Raw genomic sequence first — 20,966 nt, 5'->3', positions numbered from 1 at the left:
CTGGTGTTGGCCGTGAGCCGGATTCAAACCTGAGTCGCCAGGTTCATAGCGCAGCGCGCTAACCGCTACACTATCGCTCCCCACCCATACCACACACACACACCATACCACACAAAGATAAACAAAGATCCCCCATATAGCCTTAACAGACTCTAGGGGCAAGTGCTGTTAGCGAGCACCTATGAAGGCCGGAACGGTACACGAGGGGGTGAGTGGCCAGCCCGCACTAGGTACTCATTTGAGGCTGAGTCGACCTAGGGGAGGCCCAGGACCGGTTCAGATAATCGTCACTGGTGTTGGCCGTGAGCGGGAATCGAACCCGGGTGGCCAGGTTCATAGCGCAGCGTAGCGCTAACCGCTACACTACCGCTCCCCCACACACTCACTATCACACACTAACACACACTCACTAACACACACTCACTAACACACAATCACTTACACACACTCACACACACTCACTATCACACACTAACACACACTCACTAACACACACTCACTAACACACAATCACTTACACACACTAACACACACTCACTAACACACACTCACTAAAACACAATCACTTACACACACTCACTTACACATACTAACACACACTCACTTACACACACTCACTTACACACACTCACACACACTCACACACACTCACTATCACACACTAACACACACTAACACACAATCACACACACTCACTAACACACAATCACACACACTCACTAACACACAATCACTAACACACAATCACTAACACACAATCACTAACACACACTCACTAACACACAATCACTTACACACACTCACACACACTCACTATCACACACTAACACACACTCACTATCACACACTCACACACACTCACTATCACACACTAACACACACTCACTATCACCCACTCACACACACTCACTTACACACACTCACACACACTCACTATCACACACTCACTAACACACACTCACTAACACACACTCACTATCACACACTAACACACACTCACTATCACACACTCACTTACACACACTCACACACACTCACTAACACACAATCACTTACACACCCTCACACACACTCACTATCACACACTAACACACACTCACTATCACACACTAACACACACTCACTATCACACACTAACACACACTCACTATCACACACTCACTTACACACACTCACACACACTCACTTACACACACTCACACACTCACTTACACACAATCACTAACACACACTCACACACACTCACTTACACACACTCACACACACTCACTTACACACACTCACTAACACACACTCACTAACACACACTCACACACACTCACTATCACACACACACACTCACTAACACACACTAACACACAATCACTTACACACACTCACACACACTCACTATCACACACATACACACACTCACTTACACACACTCACAAACACTAACACACACTCACTTACACACACTCACACACACTCACTATCACACACTCACACACACTCACTAACACACACTCACACACACTCACTTACACACACTAACACACACACACACTTACACACACTAACACACACTCACTAACACACACTCACTAACACACACTCACTAACACACAATCACTTACACACACTCACTTACACACACTAACACACAATCACTTACACACACTAACACACACTCACTATCACACACTTACACACACTCACTCACACACACTCACTATCACAACTAACACACACACACTTACACACACTCACACACACACACTAACACACACTAACACACACTCACTTACACACACTCACACACACTCACTATCACACACTAACACACACTCACTTACACACACTAACACACACTCACTTACACACACTAACACACACTCACTATCACACACTAACACACACTCACTAACACACACTCACTAACACACACTCACTTACACACACTAACACACACTCACTAACACACACTCACACACACTCACTAACACACACTAACACACACTCACTAACACACACTCACTAACACACAATCACTTACACACAATCACTTACACACACACTCACTATCACACACTAACACACACTAACACACAATCACACACACTCACTAACACACAATCACTAACACACAATCACTAACACACAATCACTAACACACACTCACTAACACATAATCACTTACACACACTCACACACACTCACTATCACACACTAACACACACTCACTATCACACACTCACACACACTCACTATCACACACTAACACACACTCACTTACACACTCACACACACTCACTTACACACACTAACACACACTCACTTACACACACTCACACACACTCACTAACACACACTCACTAACACACAATCACTTACACACACTCACACACTCACTTACACACACACACAATCACTTACACACACTCACACACACTCACTAACACACACTAACACACAATCACTTACACACACTCACTATCACACACTAACACACACTCACTATCACACACTCACACACACTCACTAACACACACTCACACACACTCACTTACACACACACACACTCACTAACACACACTCACACACATACACACATACAAGGAGGGGGTGGGTGGCCAGCACCACGCCCGCCCGGCCGCCTTTGTCTCTCCCACAGTGCTGGCGATGTTGACCACCGCGCACGTGGCACCGGCGTGCCCATTTGAGGCTGAGTCGACCTAGGGGGGGCGAGGAGGCGGAGACCTCGCGCCTGACAAACCGGAAGTAGCGGCGGGGGATGGGGGCGGGGCGGTAATTGGGGGCGTGGCGATGGGCGGTGGCTGTTGGTGGGGGCGATGCTGGTGGGCGGGGGCGGTTGGATGGGGTGGTGGGGCGGGGCTGTTGGGCGGGACGGGGGCGGTTGGCTGAGGCGGTGGGCGGGGCTGGTGGGCGGGACGGGAGCGGTTGGCTGGGTTGGTGAGCGGGGCTGGTGGGCGTGGCGAGCATTGCGCCGTCATCGACTTGGGGGCGGGGTTACGTGACGTCGTGGGAAGTGTCGTCAGAGCCCTGGTCACGCGCGCAGCAAACGGCCGCTTCTTGAGATTGCTCCCCGTCGTGTTCGTCGTGATCCGAGCGTTACCACTCAGACAGGTGGGAGCGTGAGTCCGTGATGTGAGTCCGTGATGTGAGTCTGTGATGTGAGTCCGTGATGTGAGTCCGTGATGTGAGTCTGTGTTGTGAGTCTGTGGTTGGTGATGTGAGTCTGTGGTTGGTGATGTGAGTCTGTGATGTGAGTCCGTGATGTGAGTCTGTGTTGTGAGTCTGTGGTTGGTGATGTGAGTCTGTGGTTGGTGATGTGAGTCTGTGATGTGAGTCTGTGTTGTGAGTCTGTATTGTGAGTCCGTGATGTGAGTCTGTGGTTGGTGATGTGAGTCTGTGGTTGGTGATGTGAGTCCGTGATGTGAGTCTGTGTAGATGATGTGAGTCTGTGGTTGGTGATGTGAGTCTGTGTTGTGAGTCTGTGTTGTGAGTCTGTAGTTGGTGATGTGAGCCTGTGTTGCGAGTCTGTGTTGTGAGTCTGTGGTTGGTGATGTGAGTCTGTGTTGTGAGTCTGTGTTGTGAGTCTGTGTAGATGATGTGAGTCTGTGGTTGGTGATGTGAGTCTGTGTTGTGAGTCTGTGTTGTGAGTCTGTGGTTGGTGATGTGAGTCTGTGGTTGGTGATGTGAGTCTGTGTTGTGAGTCCGTGATGTGAGTCTGTGGTTGGTGATGTGAGTCTGTGTTGTGAGTCTGTGTTGATGATGTGAGTCCGTGATGTGAGTCTGTGGTTGGTGATGTGAGTCTGTGTTGTGAGTCTGTGTTGATGATGTGAGTCCGTGATGGGGAGTCTGTGGTTGGTGATGTGAGTCTGTGTTGTGAGTCTGTGTTGTGAGTCTGTGTTGTGAGTCTGTGTTGTGAGTCTGTGGTTGGTGATGTGACTCTGTGTTGTGAGTCTGTGTTGTGAGTCTGTGTTGTGAGTCTGTGTTGATGATGTGAGTCCGTGATGTGAGTCTGTGGTTGGTGATGTGAGTCTGTGTTGATGATGTGAGTCTGTGTTGATGATGTGAGTCTGTGTTGTCAGTCTGTGATGTCAGTCTGTGTTGATGATGTGAGTCTGTGTTGTGAGTCTGTGTTGATGATGTGAGTCTGTGTTGATGAGTCTGTGTAGATGATGTGAGTCTGTGTTGATAATGTGAGTCTGTGTAGATGATGTGAGTCTGTGTAGATGATGTGAGTCTGTGTTGATGATGTGACTTTGTGTTGTGAGTCTGTGTTGATGATGTGTCTGTGTTGATGATGTGAGTCCGTGTTGTCAGTCTGTGTTGATGAGGTGAGTTTGTGTTGTGAGTTTGTGTTGTGGGTTTGTGGTGACGAGGTGAGTCTGTGTTGTGGGTTTGTGGTGATGAGGTGAGTTTGTGTTGTGGGTTTGTGTTGATGCGGTGAGTTTGTGTTGTGGGTTTGTGTTGATGCGGTGAGTTTGTGGTGATGAGGTGAGTTTGTGTTGTGGGTTTGTGTTGATGAGGTGAGTTTGTGTTGTGGGTTTGTGTTGATGAGGTGAGTTTGTGTTGTGGGTTTGTGTTGAAGAGGTGAGTTTGTGTTGTGGGTTTGTGGTGATGAGGTGAGTTTGTGCTGTGAGTCTGTGGTGACGAGGTGAGTTTGTGTTGTGAGTTTGTGTTGATGCGGTGAGTCTGTGGTGATGAGGTGAGTCTGTGTTGTGAGTCTGTGGTGATGAGGTGAGTTTGTGCTGTGAGTCTGTGGTGATGAGGTGAGTTTGTGTTGTGGGTTTGTGGTGATGAGGTGAGTTTGTGCTGTGAGTCTGTGGTGACGAGGTGAGTTTGTGTTGTGGGTTTGTGGTGACGAGGTGAGTTTGTGTTGTGAGTTTGTGTTGATGCGGTGAGTCTGTGGTGACGAGGTGAGTCTGTGTTGTGGGTTTGTGTTGATGATGTGAGTCTGTGTTGATGCACAGTCCGTGTTGTCAGTCTGTGTTGATGAGGTGAGTTTGTGTTGTGGGTTTGTGTTGATGAGGTGAGTTTGTGTTGTGGGTTTGTGTTGATGATGTGAGTCTGTGTTGTGGGTTTGTGTTGATGAGGTGAGTTTGTGTTATGGGTTTGTGGTGATGAGGTGAGTTTGTGTTGTGGGTTTGTGGTGACGAGGTGAGTTTGTGTTGTGGGTTTGTGGTGACGAGGTGAGTTTGTTTTGTGGGTTTGTGTTGATGAGGTGAGTTTGTGTTGTGGGTTTGTGGTGACGAGGTGAGTTTGTGTTGTGGGTTTGTGGTGACGAGGTGAGTTTGTGTTGTGGGTTTGTGGTGATGAGGTGAGTTTGTGTTGTGGGTTTGTGGTGACGAGGTGAGTTTGTGTTGTGGGTTTGTGGTGACGAGGTGAGTTTGTGCTGTGAGTCTGTGGTGACGAGGTGAGTTTGTGCTGTGAGTCTGTGTTGATGATGTGAGTCTGTGTTGTGGGTTTGTGGTGATGAGGTGAGTTTGTGTTGTGAGTCTGTGGTGACGAGGTGAGTTTGTGTTGTGAGTCTGTGGTGACGAGGTGAGATTGTGTTGTGAGTCTTTGGTGACGAGGTGAGTTTGTGTTGTGACCCTCTCCCCCCCCCCCCACCGCTCTCCACACAGAGACCCTGTGGATTACAGCGAGAGACGCCATGAACGCCGCACAACACAACGACGCTGCTCTGGGCATTCATGTCATGGGTGGGTGGGTCGGTGGGTGGGTGGGTCGGTGGGTGGGTGGGTGGGTCGGTGGGTGGGTGGGTCGGTGGGTGGGTCGGTGGGTGGGTGGGTGGGTCGGTGGGTGGGTGGGTGGGTCGGTGGGTGGGTCGGTGGGTGGGTGGGTGGGTCGGTGGGTGGGTGGGTTGGTGGGTGGGTCGGTGGGTCGGTGGGTGGGTGGGTTGGTTTGTTGGTGAGTGAATGAGTGAGTGGGTTTTGTTGGTGAGTAAGTGAGTGGGTGAGTGGTTGGATTTGTGGGTGAGTGAATGAGTGAGTAGGTGATTGGGTAGTTGGGTGAGTGGGTGTGTGGGTTTGTGGGTTTGGTGGGTGTGTTGGTGAGTTGGTGGGTGGCTGGGCTAGTTGGTGGGTGGGTGGGTGGGCTTGTGGCTGGGCTTGTGGGTGGGTGAATGTGCGAGTGGGTCGGTACGTGGGTGGGTTGGTAGGTGGGTGAATGGGCGAGTGGGCCGGTACGTGGGTGGGTTGGTAGGTGGGTGAATCGGCGAGTGGGTCGGTACGTGGGTGGGTTGGTAGGTGGGTGAATGGGCGAGTGGGTCGGTACGTGGGTGGGTTGGTAGGTGGGTGAATGGGCGAGTGGGTCGGTACGTGGGTGGGTAAGTGGGTCGGTGTCTGAGTCTTTCTGTCTCTCTGTCTCTCTACAGATCATCAGGTCCGCCACTGCTGCCTGAACAAGAAGGAAAAACCGAGATGCTTCATCCTGAAGCGCCCCCCAATCGGCACGGGCACCTTCACAAGCCAAAGGCTCAACCCCATGACCACCACCGCCACCGCCGCCGCCGCCGCTGGCACCTCCAGGGAAGCCAATGTCATCATCAGCACTGCTGGTGCTCTGCAGGCCTCTGGGGTTTCTGATCCACGGTGAGACTCCCTCTGTGTGCTCATAGGGCTGGGGGTGTTGGGGACGAGATGTCGACTCCCTTTCCCGGTACGCAGGAGTTCATGGGCTCGATCCCGACCGCTGACGACGCCTGCCGCTGCTGCTGCTGTATATTTGAAGTCTGCGTCTGTCTGTCTCTCTGCCCGTGGTCGTACCTACGTGGGTTCTCTCCGGGTCCCTCCGGGTTTTCACCTCCACATTTAGAATCGACATCACCACGCGGTTAGAGTGTTTGGCTGCGATACATTTCTTACGTGGGGATGATGATCACGATGATATCAGCCACTGCCTTGAGCCATCATTTGCGATGGCGACGCTGCTTCTGATCAAGAGCTACAAAAATCAGTGGAAGCCTTAGACCTGGTGAAATAAAAAAAAGAGTTTAGTTTTTGCATGGGTCTCTGCGGGTCTCTGTGGGTGTCTATGGTTCTACACGAGTCTCTGCATCTCTATGGGTCTCTGTGTGGGCCTTCTGAAAGAGGGCTACACAGTCGCTCTGTGGAAGCCTTAGACCTGGTGAAATAAAAAAAATAGTTTAGTTTTTGCATGGGTCTCTTCGGGTGTGTCTACATTTCCACGCGATGATGATGATGACCACGGTGATATCAGCCACTTGATCGAGCTGCTATCTCTCGTGGTGGCCAGGTCGCTTCTTACACCCGGTAAAATAGAGTGATAGTTTTAGATTTTGTTTTTAAATCCGCCACCGTGCGTTGAGTCCGTTAGTCCACCTACGGGAGGATCTGGTGGTGGTGGTGGTGGTGGCGGTGATGATGCAGAGCGACTACGGCCTCTGGCTATTGTAGCGAGAGGCTAAAGTGGTGGCGCCGTGCTGCTGTGGTGCTGCTGCTACCTCCACAGAGCTGATCCGGAGGAGATGCCCCCATCATCATCATCCTCCTCCTCCTCGTCATCATCCTCATCGTTCTCACCGCTCATCTACACCAATGTGGAGTGGACGGAGTTTGTGGAGGCGGAAGAGGTGGCGGTGAAGGAGGTGGAAGGGAAGGCAGAGTTGGGTACGGAGGAGGTGGAGAAGATGGAGGAGGAGGAGGTGGTGGTGGTGGAGCCGGAGCAGGTGGTGGTGGAGTTGGACGAGGAGGTGAAGGAGCTTGAAGAGAAGGCGGAGGAGGTGGACGCGGAGGAGGTGCAGCATCCGCAGAGCAAGAAGAAGCAAGGGGCGTGCCTGGCGCAGGTGGCCAGCGCGCTCCGCTCGCTCCTCCGCCGCCTGCTGATTTGTGGTGGCCGGCCCATGGCGCATTAGCGGGGTCGTGGTGGTGGTGGTGGTGGCGTCGGTGCCAGCTGCCACCACAAGCAGCACCACCCAGCCACCCACCCACCCACCCCATTATGTATCGCGTTGTAAATAATTTCATAGCTTTGTAAATAATTATTGTAAATATTGTCATGGCAAATACAGACAGCAGGAAGTGAAATGACGTTGCAGACTTTGTGGTGTTTGGTGCCTTCGATTGTCAGTGCTGTGTGGGGTCTGGGATCATAATGGCCGTGTCAGGGGTGCACCTCCTCCACAACCTCTTCCACCTTCCGCCTCCTCCTCAGACTCATTCACGCACCCACTGATTCTCTCACCAACCCACTGATTCACTCACCCACCCACTGATTCACTCACCAACCCACTGATTCAATCACCCACCCACTGATTCACTCACCAACCCACTGATTCTCTCACCCACCCACTGTTTCACTCACCCACCCACTGATTCACTCATCCACCCACTGATTTACTCACCCACCCACTGATTCACTCACCCACCCACTGTTTCACTCACCCACCCACTGATTCAATCACCCACCCACTGATTCAATCACCCACCCACTGATTCACTCACGTACCCACCGATTCACCCACCCCCCCACCGATGCACTCACCCATCCACTGTTTCACTCACCAACCCACTGATTCTCTCACCCACCCACTGATTCACTCACCCACCCACTGATTCAATCACCCACCCATTGATTCACTTACCCACCCACTGATTCACTCACCCACCTACTAATTCACTCATCCACCCACTGATTCACTCACCCACCCACAGATTCACTCACCGACCCACTGATTCACTCATCCACCCAGTGATTCACTCACCCACCCACTGATTCACTCACCAACCCACTGATTCACTCACCCAGCCAATGATTCACTCACCGACCCACTGATTCACTCACCAACCCACTGATTCACTCACCCAGCCACTGATTCACTCACCAACCCACTGATTCTCTCACCCACCCACTTATTCACTCACCCACCCACTGATTTACTCACCCACCCACTGATTCACTTACCCACCCACTGATTCACTCACCCACCCACTAATTCACTCATCCACCCACTGATTCACTCACCCACCCACTGATTCACTCACCCACCCACTGATTCACTCACACACCCACTGATTCACTCACCCACCCACTGATTCACTCACCAACCCACTGATTCACTCACCCAGCCACTGATTCACTCACCCACCCACTGATTCACTCACCAACCCACTGATTCACTCACCCAGCCACTGATTCACTCACCAACCCATTGATTCTCTCACCAACCCACTGATTCACTCACCCACATACTGATTCACTCACACACCCACTGATTCACTTACCCACCCACTGATTCACTCACCCACCCACTGATTCACTCACCCACCCACTGATTCACTCACCCACCCAATGATTCACTCACCCACCCACTGATTCACTCACGGACCCACTGATTCGCTCACCCACCCACTGATTCACTCACCCACCCACTGATTCACTCACCAACCCACTGAATCACTCACCCACCCACTGATTCACTCACCCACCCACTGATTCACTCATCCACCCACTGATTCACTCACCCACCCATTGATTCACTCACCCACCCAATGATTCACTCACCCACCCATTGATTCAATCACCCACCCACTGATTCAATCACCCACCCACTGATTTACTCACCCACCCACTGATTCACTCACCAACCCACTGATTCACTTACACACCCACTGATTCACTCACCCACCCACTGATTCACTCAACAACCCACTGATTAACTCACCCAGCCACTGATTCACTCACCCACCCACTGATTCAGTCACCAACCCACTGATTCAGTCACCCAGCCACTGATTCACTCACCAACCCATTGATTCTCTCACCAACCCACTGATTCACTCACCCACCCACTGATTCACTCACCCACCCACTGATTCACTTACCCACCCACTGATTCACTCACCCACCCACTAATTCACTCATCCACCCACTGATTCACTCACCCACCCACTGATTTACTCACCCACCCACTGATTCACTCACCCACCCACTGATTCACTCACCCACCCACTGATTCACTCACCCACCCACTGATTCACTCACCAACCCACTGATTCACTCACCCACCCACTGATTCACTCACCCACCCACTGATTCACTCATCCACCCACTGATTCACTCACCCACCCACTGATTCACTCAACCACCCACTGATTCAATCACCCACCCACTGATTCAATCACCCACCCACTGATTCACTCACCCACCCACTGATTCACTCACCAACCCACTGATTCACTTACACACCCACTGATTCACTCACCCACCCACTGATTCACTCACCAACCCACTGATTCACTCACCCAGCCACTGATTCACTCACCCACCCACTGTTTCACTCACCCACCCACTGATTCAATCACCCACCCACTGATTCAATCACCCACCCACTGATTCACTCACGTACCCACCGATTCACCCACCCCCCCACCGATGCACTCACCCACCCACTGTTTCACTCACCAACCCACTGATTCTCTCACCCACCCACTGATTCAATCACCCACCCATTGATTCACTTACCCACCCACTGATTCACTCACCCACCCACTAATTCACTCATCCACCCACTGATTCACTCACCCACCCACAGATTCACTCACCCACCCACTGATTCACTCATCCACCCAGTGATTCACTCACCCACCCACTGATTCACTCACCAACCCACTGATTCACTCACCCAGCCAATGATTCACTCACCGACCCACTGATTCACTCACCAACCCACTGATTCACTCACCCAGCCACTGATTCACTCACCAACCCACTGATTCTCTCACCCACCCACTTATTCACTCACCCACCCACTGATTCACTCACCCACCCACTGATTCACTTACCCACCCACTGATTCACTCACCCACCCACTAATTCACTCATCCACCCACTGATTCACTCACGCACCCACTGATTCACTCACCCACCCACTGATTCACTCACACACCCACTGATTCACTCACACACCCACTGATTCACTCACCAACCTACTGATTCACTCACCCAGCCACTGATTCACTCACCCACCCACTGATTCACTCACCAACCCACTGATTCACTCACCCAGCCACTGATTCACTCACCAACCCATTGATTCTCTCACCAACCCACTGATTCACTCACCCACATACTGATTCACTCACACACCCACTGATTCACTTACCCACCCACTGATTCACCCACCCACCAATTCACTCATCCACCCACTGATTCACTCACCCACCCACTGATTCACTCACCCACCCACTGATTCACTCAGCCACCCAATGATTCACTCACCCACCCACTGATTCACTCACGGACCCACTGATTCACTCACCCACCCACGGATTCACTCACCCACCCACTGATTCACTCACCAACCCACTGAATCACTCACCCACCCACTGATTCACTCAACCACCCACTGATTCACTCATCCACCCACTGATTCACTCACCCACCCATTGATTCACTCACCCACCCACTGATTCACTCAACCACCCACTGATTCAATCACCCACCCACTGATTCAATCACCCACCCACTGATTCACTCACCCACCCACTGATTCACTCACCAACCCACTGATTCACTTACACACCCACTGATTCACTCACCCACCCACTGATTCACTCAACAACCCACTGATTAACTCACCCAGCCACTGATTCACTCACCCACCCACTGATTCAGTCACCAACCCACTGATTCAGTCACCCAGCCACTGATTCACTCACCAACCCATTGATTATCTCACCAACCCACTGATTCACTCACCCACCCACTGATTCACTCACCCACCCACTGATTCACTTACCCACCCACTGATTCACTCACCCACCCACTAATTCACTCATCCACCCACTGATTCACTCACCCACCCACTGATTTACTCACCCACCCACTGATTCACTCACCCACCCACTGATTCACTCACCCACCCACTGATTCACTCACCCACCCACTGATTCACTCACCAACCCACTGATTCACTCACCCACCCACTGATTCACTCACCCACCCACTGATTCACTCATCCACCCACTGATTCACTCACCCACCCACTGATTCACTCACCCACCCACTGATTCACTCAACCACCCACTGATTCAATCACCCACCCACTGATTCAATCACCCACCCACTGATTCACTCACCCACCCACTGATTCACTCACCAACCCACTGATTCACTTACACACCCACTGATTCACTCACCCACCCACTGATTCACTCACCAACCCACTGATTCACTCACCCAGCCACTGATTCACTCACCCAACCACTGATTCACTCACCAACCCACTGATTCACTCACCCAGCCACTGATTCATTCACCAACCCATTTGATTCTCTCACCAACCCACTGATTCACTCACCCACCCACTGATTCACTCACCCACCCACTGATTCACTTACCCACACACTGATTCACTCACCCACCCACTAATTCACTCATCCACCCACTGATTCACTCACCCACCCATTGATTCACTCACCCACCCACTGATTCACTCTCCCACCCACTGATTTACTCACCCACCCACTGATTCACTCACCAACCCAATGATTCACTCACTCACCCACTGATTCACTCACCCACCCACTGATTCACTCACCAAACCACTGATTCACTCACCAACCCACTGATTCACTCACTCACCCATTGATTCACTCACCCGCCCACTGATTCACTCACCAACCCACTGATTCACTCACCAACCCACTGATTCACTCACCAACCCACTGATTCACTCACGTACCCACCGATTCACTCACCCAGCCACTGATTCACTCACCCACCCACTGATTCACTCACCAACCCACTGATTCACTCACCCAGCCACTGATTCACTCACCAACCCATTGATTCTCTCACCAACCCACTGATTCACTCACCCACATACTGATTCACTCACACACCCACTGATTCACTTACCCACCCACTGATTCACTCACCCACCCACTGATTCACTCACCCACCCACTGATTCACTCACCCACCCAATGATTCACTCACCCACCCACTGATTCACTCACGGACCCACTGATTCACTCACCCACCCACTGATTCACTCACCCACCCACTGATTCACTCACCAACCCACTGAATCACTCACCCACCCACTGATTCACTCACCCACCCACTGATTCACTCATCCACCCACTGATTCACTCACCCACCCATTGATTCACTCACCCACCCACTGATTCACTCAACCACCCACTGATTCAATCACCCACCCACTGATTCAATCACCCACCCACTGATTCACTCACCCACCCACTGATTCACTCACCAACCCACTGATTCACTTACACACCCACTGATTCACTCACCCACCCACTGATTCACTCAACAACCCACTGATTAACTCACCCAGCCACTGATTCACTCACCCACCCACTGATTCAGTCACCAACCCACTGATTCAGTCACCCAGCCACTGATTCACTCACCAACCCATTGATTCTCTCACCAACCCACTGATTCACTCACCCACCCACTGATTCACTCACCCACCCACTGATTCACTTACCCACCCACTGATTCACTCACCCACCCACTAATTCACTCATCCACCCACTGATTCACTCACCCACCCACTGATTTACTCACCCACCCACTGATTCACTCACCCACCCACTGATTCACTCACCCACCCACTGATTCACTCACCCACCCACTGATTCTCTCACCAACCCACTGATTCACTCACCCACCCACTGATTCACTCACCCACCCACTGATTCACTCATCCACCCACTGATTCACTCACCCACCCACTGATTCACTCACCCACACACTGATTCACTCAACCACCCACTGATTCAATCACCCACCCACTGATTCAATCACCCACCCACTGATTCACTCACCCACCCACTGATTCACTCACCAACCCACTGATTCACTTACACACCCACTGATTCACTCACCCACCCACTGATTCACTCACCAACCCACTGATTCACTCACCCAGCCACTGATTCACTCACCCACCCACTGTTTCACTCACCCACCCACTGATTCAATCACCCACCCACTGATTCAATCACCCACCCACTGATTCACTCACGTACCCACCGATTCACCCACCCCCCCACCGATGCACTCACCCACCCACTGTTTCACTCACCAACCCACTGATTCTCTCACCCACCCACTGATTCACTCACCCACCCACTGATTCAATCACCCACCCATTGATTCACTTACCCACCCACTGATTCACTCACCCACCCACTAATTCACTCATCCACCCACTGATTCACTCACCCACCCACAGATTCACTCACCCACCCACTGATTCACTCATCCACCCAGTGATTCACTCACCCACCCACTGATTCACTCACCAACCCACTGATTCACTCACCCAGCCAATGATTCACTCACCGACCCACTGATTCACTCACCAACCCACTGATTCACTCACCCAGCCACTGATTCACTCACCAACCCACTGATTCTCTCACCCACCCACTTATTCACTCACCCACCCACTGATTCACTCACCCACCCACTGATTCACTTACCCACCCACTGATTCACTCACCCACCCACTAATTCACTCATCCACCCACTGATTCACTCACCCACCCACTGATTCACTCACCCACCCACTGATTCACTCACACACCCACTGATTCACTCACCCACCTACTGATTCACTCACCAACCTACTGATTCACTCACCCAGCCACTGATTCACTCACCCACCCACTGATTCACTCACCAACCCACTGATTCACTCACCCAGCCACTGATTCACTCACCAACCCATTGATTCTCTCACCAACCCACTGATTCACTCACCCACATACTGATTCACTCACACACCCACTGATTCACTTACCCACCCACTGATTCACCCACCCACCAATTCACTCATTCACCCACTGATTCACTCACCCACCCACTGATTCACTCACCCACCCACTGATTCACTCAGCCACCCAATGATTCACTCACCCACCCACTGATTCACTCACGGACCCACTGATTCACTCACCCACCCACTGATTCACTCACCCACCCACTGATTCACTCACCAACCCACTGAATCACTCACCCACCCACTGATTCACTCAACCACCCACTGATTCACTCATCCACCCACTGATTCACTCACCCACCCATTGATTCACTCACCCACCCACTGATTCACTCAACCACCCACTGATTCAATCACCCACCCACTGATTCAATCACCCACCCACTGATTCACTCACCCACCCACTGATTCACTCACCAACCCACTGATTCACTTACACACCCACTGATTCACTCACCCACCCACTGATTCACTCAACAACCCACTGATTAACTCACCCAGCCACTGATTCACTCACCCACCCACTGATTCAGTCACCAACCCACTGATTCAGTCACCCAGCCACTGATTCACTCACCAACCCATTGATTCTCTCACCAACCCACTGATTCACTCACCCACCCACTGATTCACTCACCCACCCACTGATTCACTTACCCACCCACTGATTCACTCACCCACCCACTAATTCACTCATCCACCCACTGATTCACTCACCCACCCACTGATTTACTCACCCACCCACTGATTCACTCACCCACCCACTGATTCACTCACCCACCCACTGATTCACTCACCCACCCACTGATTCACTCACCAACCCACTGATTCACTCATCCACCCACTGATTCACTCACCCAGCCACTGATTCACTCACCAACCCACTGATTCTCTCACCCACCCACTTATTCACTCACCCACCCACTGATTCACTCACCCACCCACTGATTCACTTACCCACCCACTGATTCACTCACCCACCCACTAATTCACTCATCCACCCACTGATTCACTCACCCACCCACTGATTCACTCACCCACCCACTGATTCACTCACACACCCACTGATTCACTCACCCACCCACTGATTCACTCACCAACCTACTGATTCACTCACCCAGCCACTGATTCACTCACCCACCCACTGATTCACTCACCAACCCACTGATTCACTCACCCAGCCACTGATTCACTCACCAACCCATTGATTCTCTCACCAACCCACTGATTCACTCACCCACATACTGATTCACTCACACACCCACTGATTCACTTACCCACCCACTGATTCACCCACCCACCAATTCACTCATTCACCCACTGATTCACTCACCCACCCACTGATTCACTCACCCACCCACTGATTCACTCAGCCACCCAATGATTCACTCACCCACCCACTGATTCACTCACGGACCCACTGATTCACTCACCCACCCACTGATTCACTCACCCACCCACTGATTCACTCACCAACCCACTGAATCACTCACCCACCCACTGATTCACTCAACCACCCACTGATTCACTCATCCACCCACTGATTCACTCACCCACCCATTGATTCACTCACCCACCCACTGATTCACTCAACCACCCACTGATTCAATCACCCACCCACTGATTCAATCACCCACCCACTGATTCACTCACCCACCCACTGATTCACTCACCAACCCACTGATTCACTTACACACCCACTGATTCACTCACCCACCCACTGATTCACTCAACAACCCACTGATTAACTCACCCAGCCACTGATTCACTCACCCACCCACTGATTCAGTCACCAACCCACTGATTCAGTCACCCAGCCACTGATTCACTCACCAACCCATTGATTCTCTCACCAACCCACTGATTCACTCACCCACCCACTGATTCACTCACCCACCCACTGATTCACTTACCCACCCACTGATTCACTCACCCACCCACTAATTCACTCATCCACCCACTGATTCACTCACCCACCCACTGATTTACTCACCCACCCACTGATTCACTCACCCACCCACTGATTCACTCACCCACCCACTGATTCACTCACCCACCCACTGATTCACTCACCAACCCACTGATTCACTCACCCACCCACTGATTCACTCACCCACCCACTGATTCACTCATCCACCCACTGATTCACTCACCCACCCACTGATTCACTCACCCACCCACTGATTCACTCAGCCACCCAATGATTCACTCACCCACCCACTGATTCACTCACGGACCCACTGATTCACTCACCCACCCACTGATTCACTCACCCACCCACTGATTCACTCACCAACCCACTGAATCACTCACCCACCCACTGATTCACTCAACCACCCACTGATTCACTCATCCACCCACTGATTCACTCACCCACCCATTGATTCACTCACCCACCCACTGATTCACTCAACCACCCACTGATTCAATCACCCACCCACTGATTCAATCACCCACCCACTGATTCACTCACCCACCCACTGATTCACTCACCAACCCACTGATTCACTTACACACCCACTGATTCACTCACCCACCCACTGATTCACTCAACAACCCACTGATTAACTCACCCAGCCACTGATTCACTCACCCACCCACTGATTCAGTCACCAACCCACTGATTCAGTCACCCAGCCACTGATTCACTCACCAACCCATTGATTCTCTCACCAACCCACTGATTCACTCACCCACCCACTGATTCACTCACCCACCCACTGATTCACTTACCCACCCACTGATTCACTCACCCACCCACTAATTCACTCATCCACCCACTGATTCACTCACCCACCCACTGATTTACTCACCCACCCACTGATTCACTCACCCACCCACTGATTCACTCACCCACCCACTGATTCACTCACCCACCCACTGATTCACTCACCAACCCACTGATTCACTCACCCACCCACTGATTCACTCACCCACCCACTGATTCACTCATCCACCCACTGATTCACTCACCCACCCACTGATTCACTCACCCACCCACTGATTCACTCAACCACCCACTGATTCAATCACCCACCCACTGATTCAATCACCCACCCACTGATTCACTCACCCACCCACTGATTCACTCACCAACCCACTGATTCACTTACACACCCACTGATTCACTCACCCACCCACTGATTCACTCACCAACCCACTGATTCACTCACCCAGCCACTGATTCACTCACCCAACCACTGATTCACTCACCAACCCACTGATTCACTCACCCAGCCACTGATTCATTCACCAACCCATTTGATTCTCTCACCAACCCACTGATTCACTCACCCACCCACTGATTCACTCACCCACCCACTGATTCACTTACCCACACACTGATTCACTCACCCACCCACTAATTCACTCATCCACCCACTGATTCACTCACCCACCCATTGATTCACTCACCCACCCACTGATTCACTCTCCCACCCACTGATTTACTCACCCACCCACTGATTCACTCACCAACCCAATGATTCACTCACTCACCCACTGATTCACTCACCCACCCACTGATTCACTCACTAAACCACTGATTCACTCACCAACCCACTGATTCACTCACTCACCCACTGATTCACTCACCCGCCCACTGATTCACTCACCAACCCACTGATTCACTCACCAACCCACTGATTCACTCACCAACCCACTGATTCACTCACCAACCCACTGATTCACTCACGTACACACCGATTCACTCACCCACCCACTGATTCACTCACCCACCCACTGATTCACGTACCCACCGATGCACTCACCCACCCACTGATTCACTCACCCACCCACTGATTCACTCACCCACCCACTGATTCACTCACCCACCCACTGATTCACTCACACACCCACTGATTCACTCACCCACCCACTGATTCACTCACCAACCCACTGATTCACTCACCCAGCCACTGATTCACTCACCCACCCATTGATTCTCTCACCAACCCACTGATTCACTCACCCACCCACTGATTCACTCACACACCCACTGATTCACTTACCCACCCACTGATTCACCCACCCACCAATTCACTCATCCACCCACTGATTCACTCACCCACCCACTGATTCACTCACCCACCCACTGATTCACTCACCCACCCACTGATTCACTCACCCACCCACTGATTCACTCACGGACCCACTGATTCACTCTCCCACCCACTGATTCACTCACCCACCCACTGATTCACTCACCAACCCACTGAATCACTCACCCACCCACTGATTCACACACCCACCCACTGATTCACTCATCCACCCACTGATTCACTCACCCACCCCTTGATTCACTCACCCACCCACTGATTCACTCAACCACCCACTGATTCAATCACCCACCCACTGATTCAATCACCCACCCACTGATTCACTCACCCACCCACTGATTCACTCACCAACCCACTGATTCACTTACACACCCACTGATTCACTCACCCACCCACTGATTCACTCAACAACCCACTGATTAACTCACCCAGCCACTGATTCACTCACCCACCCACTGATTCAGTCACCAACCCACTGATTCAGTCACCCAGCCACTGATTCACTCACCAACCCATTGATTCTCTCACCAACCCACTGATTCACTCACCCACCCACTGATTCACTCACCCACCCATTGATTCACTTACCCACCCACTGATTCACTCACCCACCCACTAATTCACTCATCCACCCACTGATTCACTCACCCACCCACTGATTTACTCACCCACCCACTGATTCACTCACCCACCCACTGATTCACTCACCCACCCACTGATTCACTCACCCACCCACTGATTCACTCACCAACCCACTGATTCACTCACCCACCCACTGATTCACTCACCCACCCACTGATTCACTCATCCACCCACTGATTCACTCACCCACCCACTGATTCACTCAACCACCCACTGATTCAATCACCCACCCACTGATTCAATCACCCACCCACTGATTCACTCACCCACCCACTGATTCACTCATCCACCCACTGATTCACTCACCCACCCACTGATTCACTCAACCACCCACTGATTCAATCACCCACCCACTGATTCAATCACCCACCCACTGATTCACTCACCCACCCACTGATTCACTCACCAACCCACTGATTCACTTACACACCCACTGATTCACTCACCCACCCACTGATTCACTCACCAACCCACTGATTCACTCACCCAGCCACTGATTCACTCACCCACCCACTGATTCACTCACCAACCCACTCATTCACTCACCCAGCCACTGATTCATTCACCAACCCATTTGATTCTCTCACCAACCCACTGATTCACTCACCCACCCACTGATTCACTCACCCACCCACTGATTCACTTACCCACACACTGATTCACTCACCCACCCACTAATTCACTCATCCACCCACTGATTCACTCACCCACCCATTGATTCACTCACCCACCCACTGATTCACTCACCCACCCACTGATTTACTCACCCACCCACTGATTCACTCACCAACCCAATGATTCACTCACTCACCCACTGATTCACTCACCCACCCACTGATTCACTCACCAACCCACTGATTCACTCACCAACCCACTGATTCACTCACCCGCCCACTGATTCACTCACCAACCCACTGATTCACTCACCAACCCACTGATTCACTCACCAACCCACTGATTCACTCACGTACCCACCGATTCACTCACCCACCCACTGATTCACTCACCCACCCACTGATTCACGTACCCACCGATGCACTCACCCACCCACTGATTCACTCACCCACCCACTAATTCACTCATCCACCCACTGATTCACTCACCCACCCACTGATTCAATCACCCACCCACTGATTCACTCACCCACCGACTGATTCACGTACCCACCGATGCACTCACCCACCCACTGATTCACTCACCCACCCACCCACCCACTAATTCACTCACCCACCCATTGATTCACTCACCCCCCCACTGATTCACTCACCCTCCCACCAATCCAATCACCCACCCACTCATGAATTCGTAGCGACTGAACCGGAGACACTTTAAGAGTTGGAGGCACCCTGTTTATTAACGCCAACGGGTTAACACTTTCTAAATAATCCGTCTATAGTCGACTACGGTTGCCAGTCAGGACAGCTGGTAGGCTGCCTGTGTGCCGACGCCGAGATGGTGAAGACGGAGACGACGGTG

At 51.7% G+C, this 20,966-nt stretch overlaps 1 protein-coding gene across 1 annotated transcript; it reads left to right on the top strand.

Moving 5' to 3' along the window:
* The first annotated feature begins 3,103 nt into the window (after positions 1-3,103).
* On the top strand, positions 3,104-8,055 carry LOC142908199 (uncharacterized). The gene is made up of 4 exons (XM_076058517.1): positions 3,104-3,126; positions 5,634-5,711; positions 6,386-6,602; positions 7,483-8,055. The coding sequence occupies exons 2-4, from the start codon at positions 5,663-5,665 to the stop codon at positions 7,883-7,885; spliced, it is 669 nt and encodes a 222-aa protein (XP_075914632.1). The 5' UTR covers positions 3,104-3,126; positions 5,634-5,662; the 3' UTR covers positions 7,886-8,055.
* Positions 8,056-20,966: the final 12,911 nt, after the last annotated feature.

Source organism: Petromyzon marinus, assembly GCF_048934315.1.
Source record: "Petromyzon marinus isolate PM22_M1 ecotype Great Lakes invasive population chromosome 76 unlocalized genomic scaffold, UKy_Petmar_22M1.pri1.0 chr76_unloc.1, whole genome shotgun sequence".
NCBI lineage: Eukaryota > Metazoa > Chordata > Hyperoartia > Petromyzontiformes > Petromyzontidae > Petromyzon > Petromyzon marinus.
The sequence above is the reverse complement of the archived record's forward strand: the minus strand, read 5'-3'. Positions and strand labels throughout refer to the sequence as shown.

What these genes read in the sequence shown, in the direction of transcription:
- LOC142908199 (XM_076058517.1), top strand. Translation starts at nt 5,663, where the DNA reads ATGAACGCCGCACAACACAACGACGCTGCTCTGGGCATTCATGTCATG. An exon ending in TCTGGGCATTCATGTCATGG is followed by an intron (nt 5,712 to 6,385) that starts GTGGGTGGGTCG and finishes GTCTCTCTACAG; the next exon opens with ATCATCAGGTCCGCCACTGC. An exon ending in TCTGGGGTTTCTGATCCACG is followed by an intron (nt 6,603 to 7,482) that starts GTGAGACTCCCT and finishes CTACCTCCACAG; the next exon opens with AGCTGATCCGGAGGAGATGC.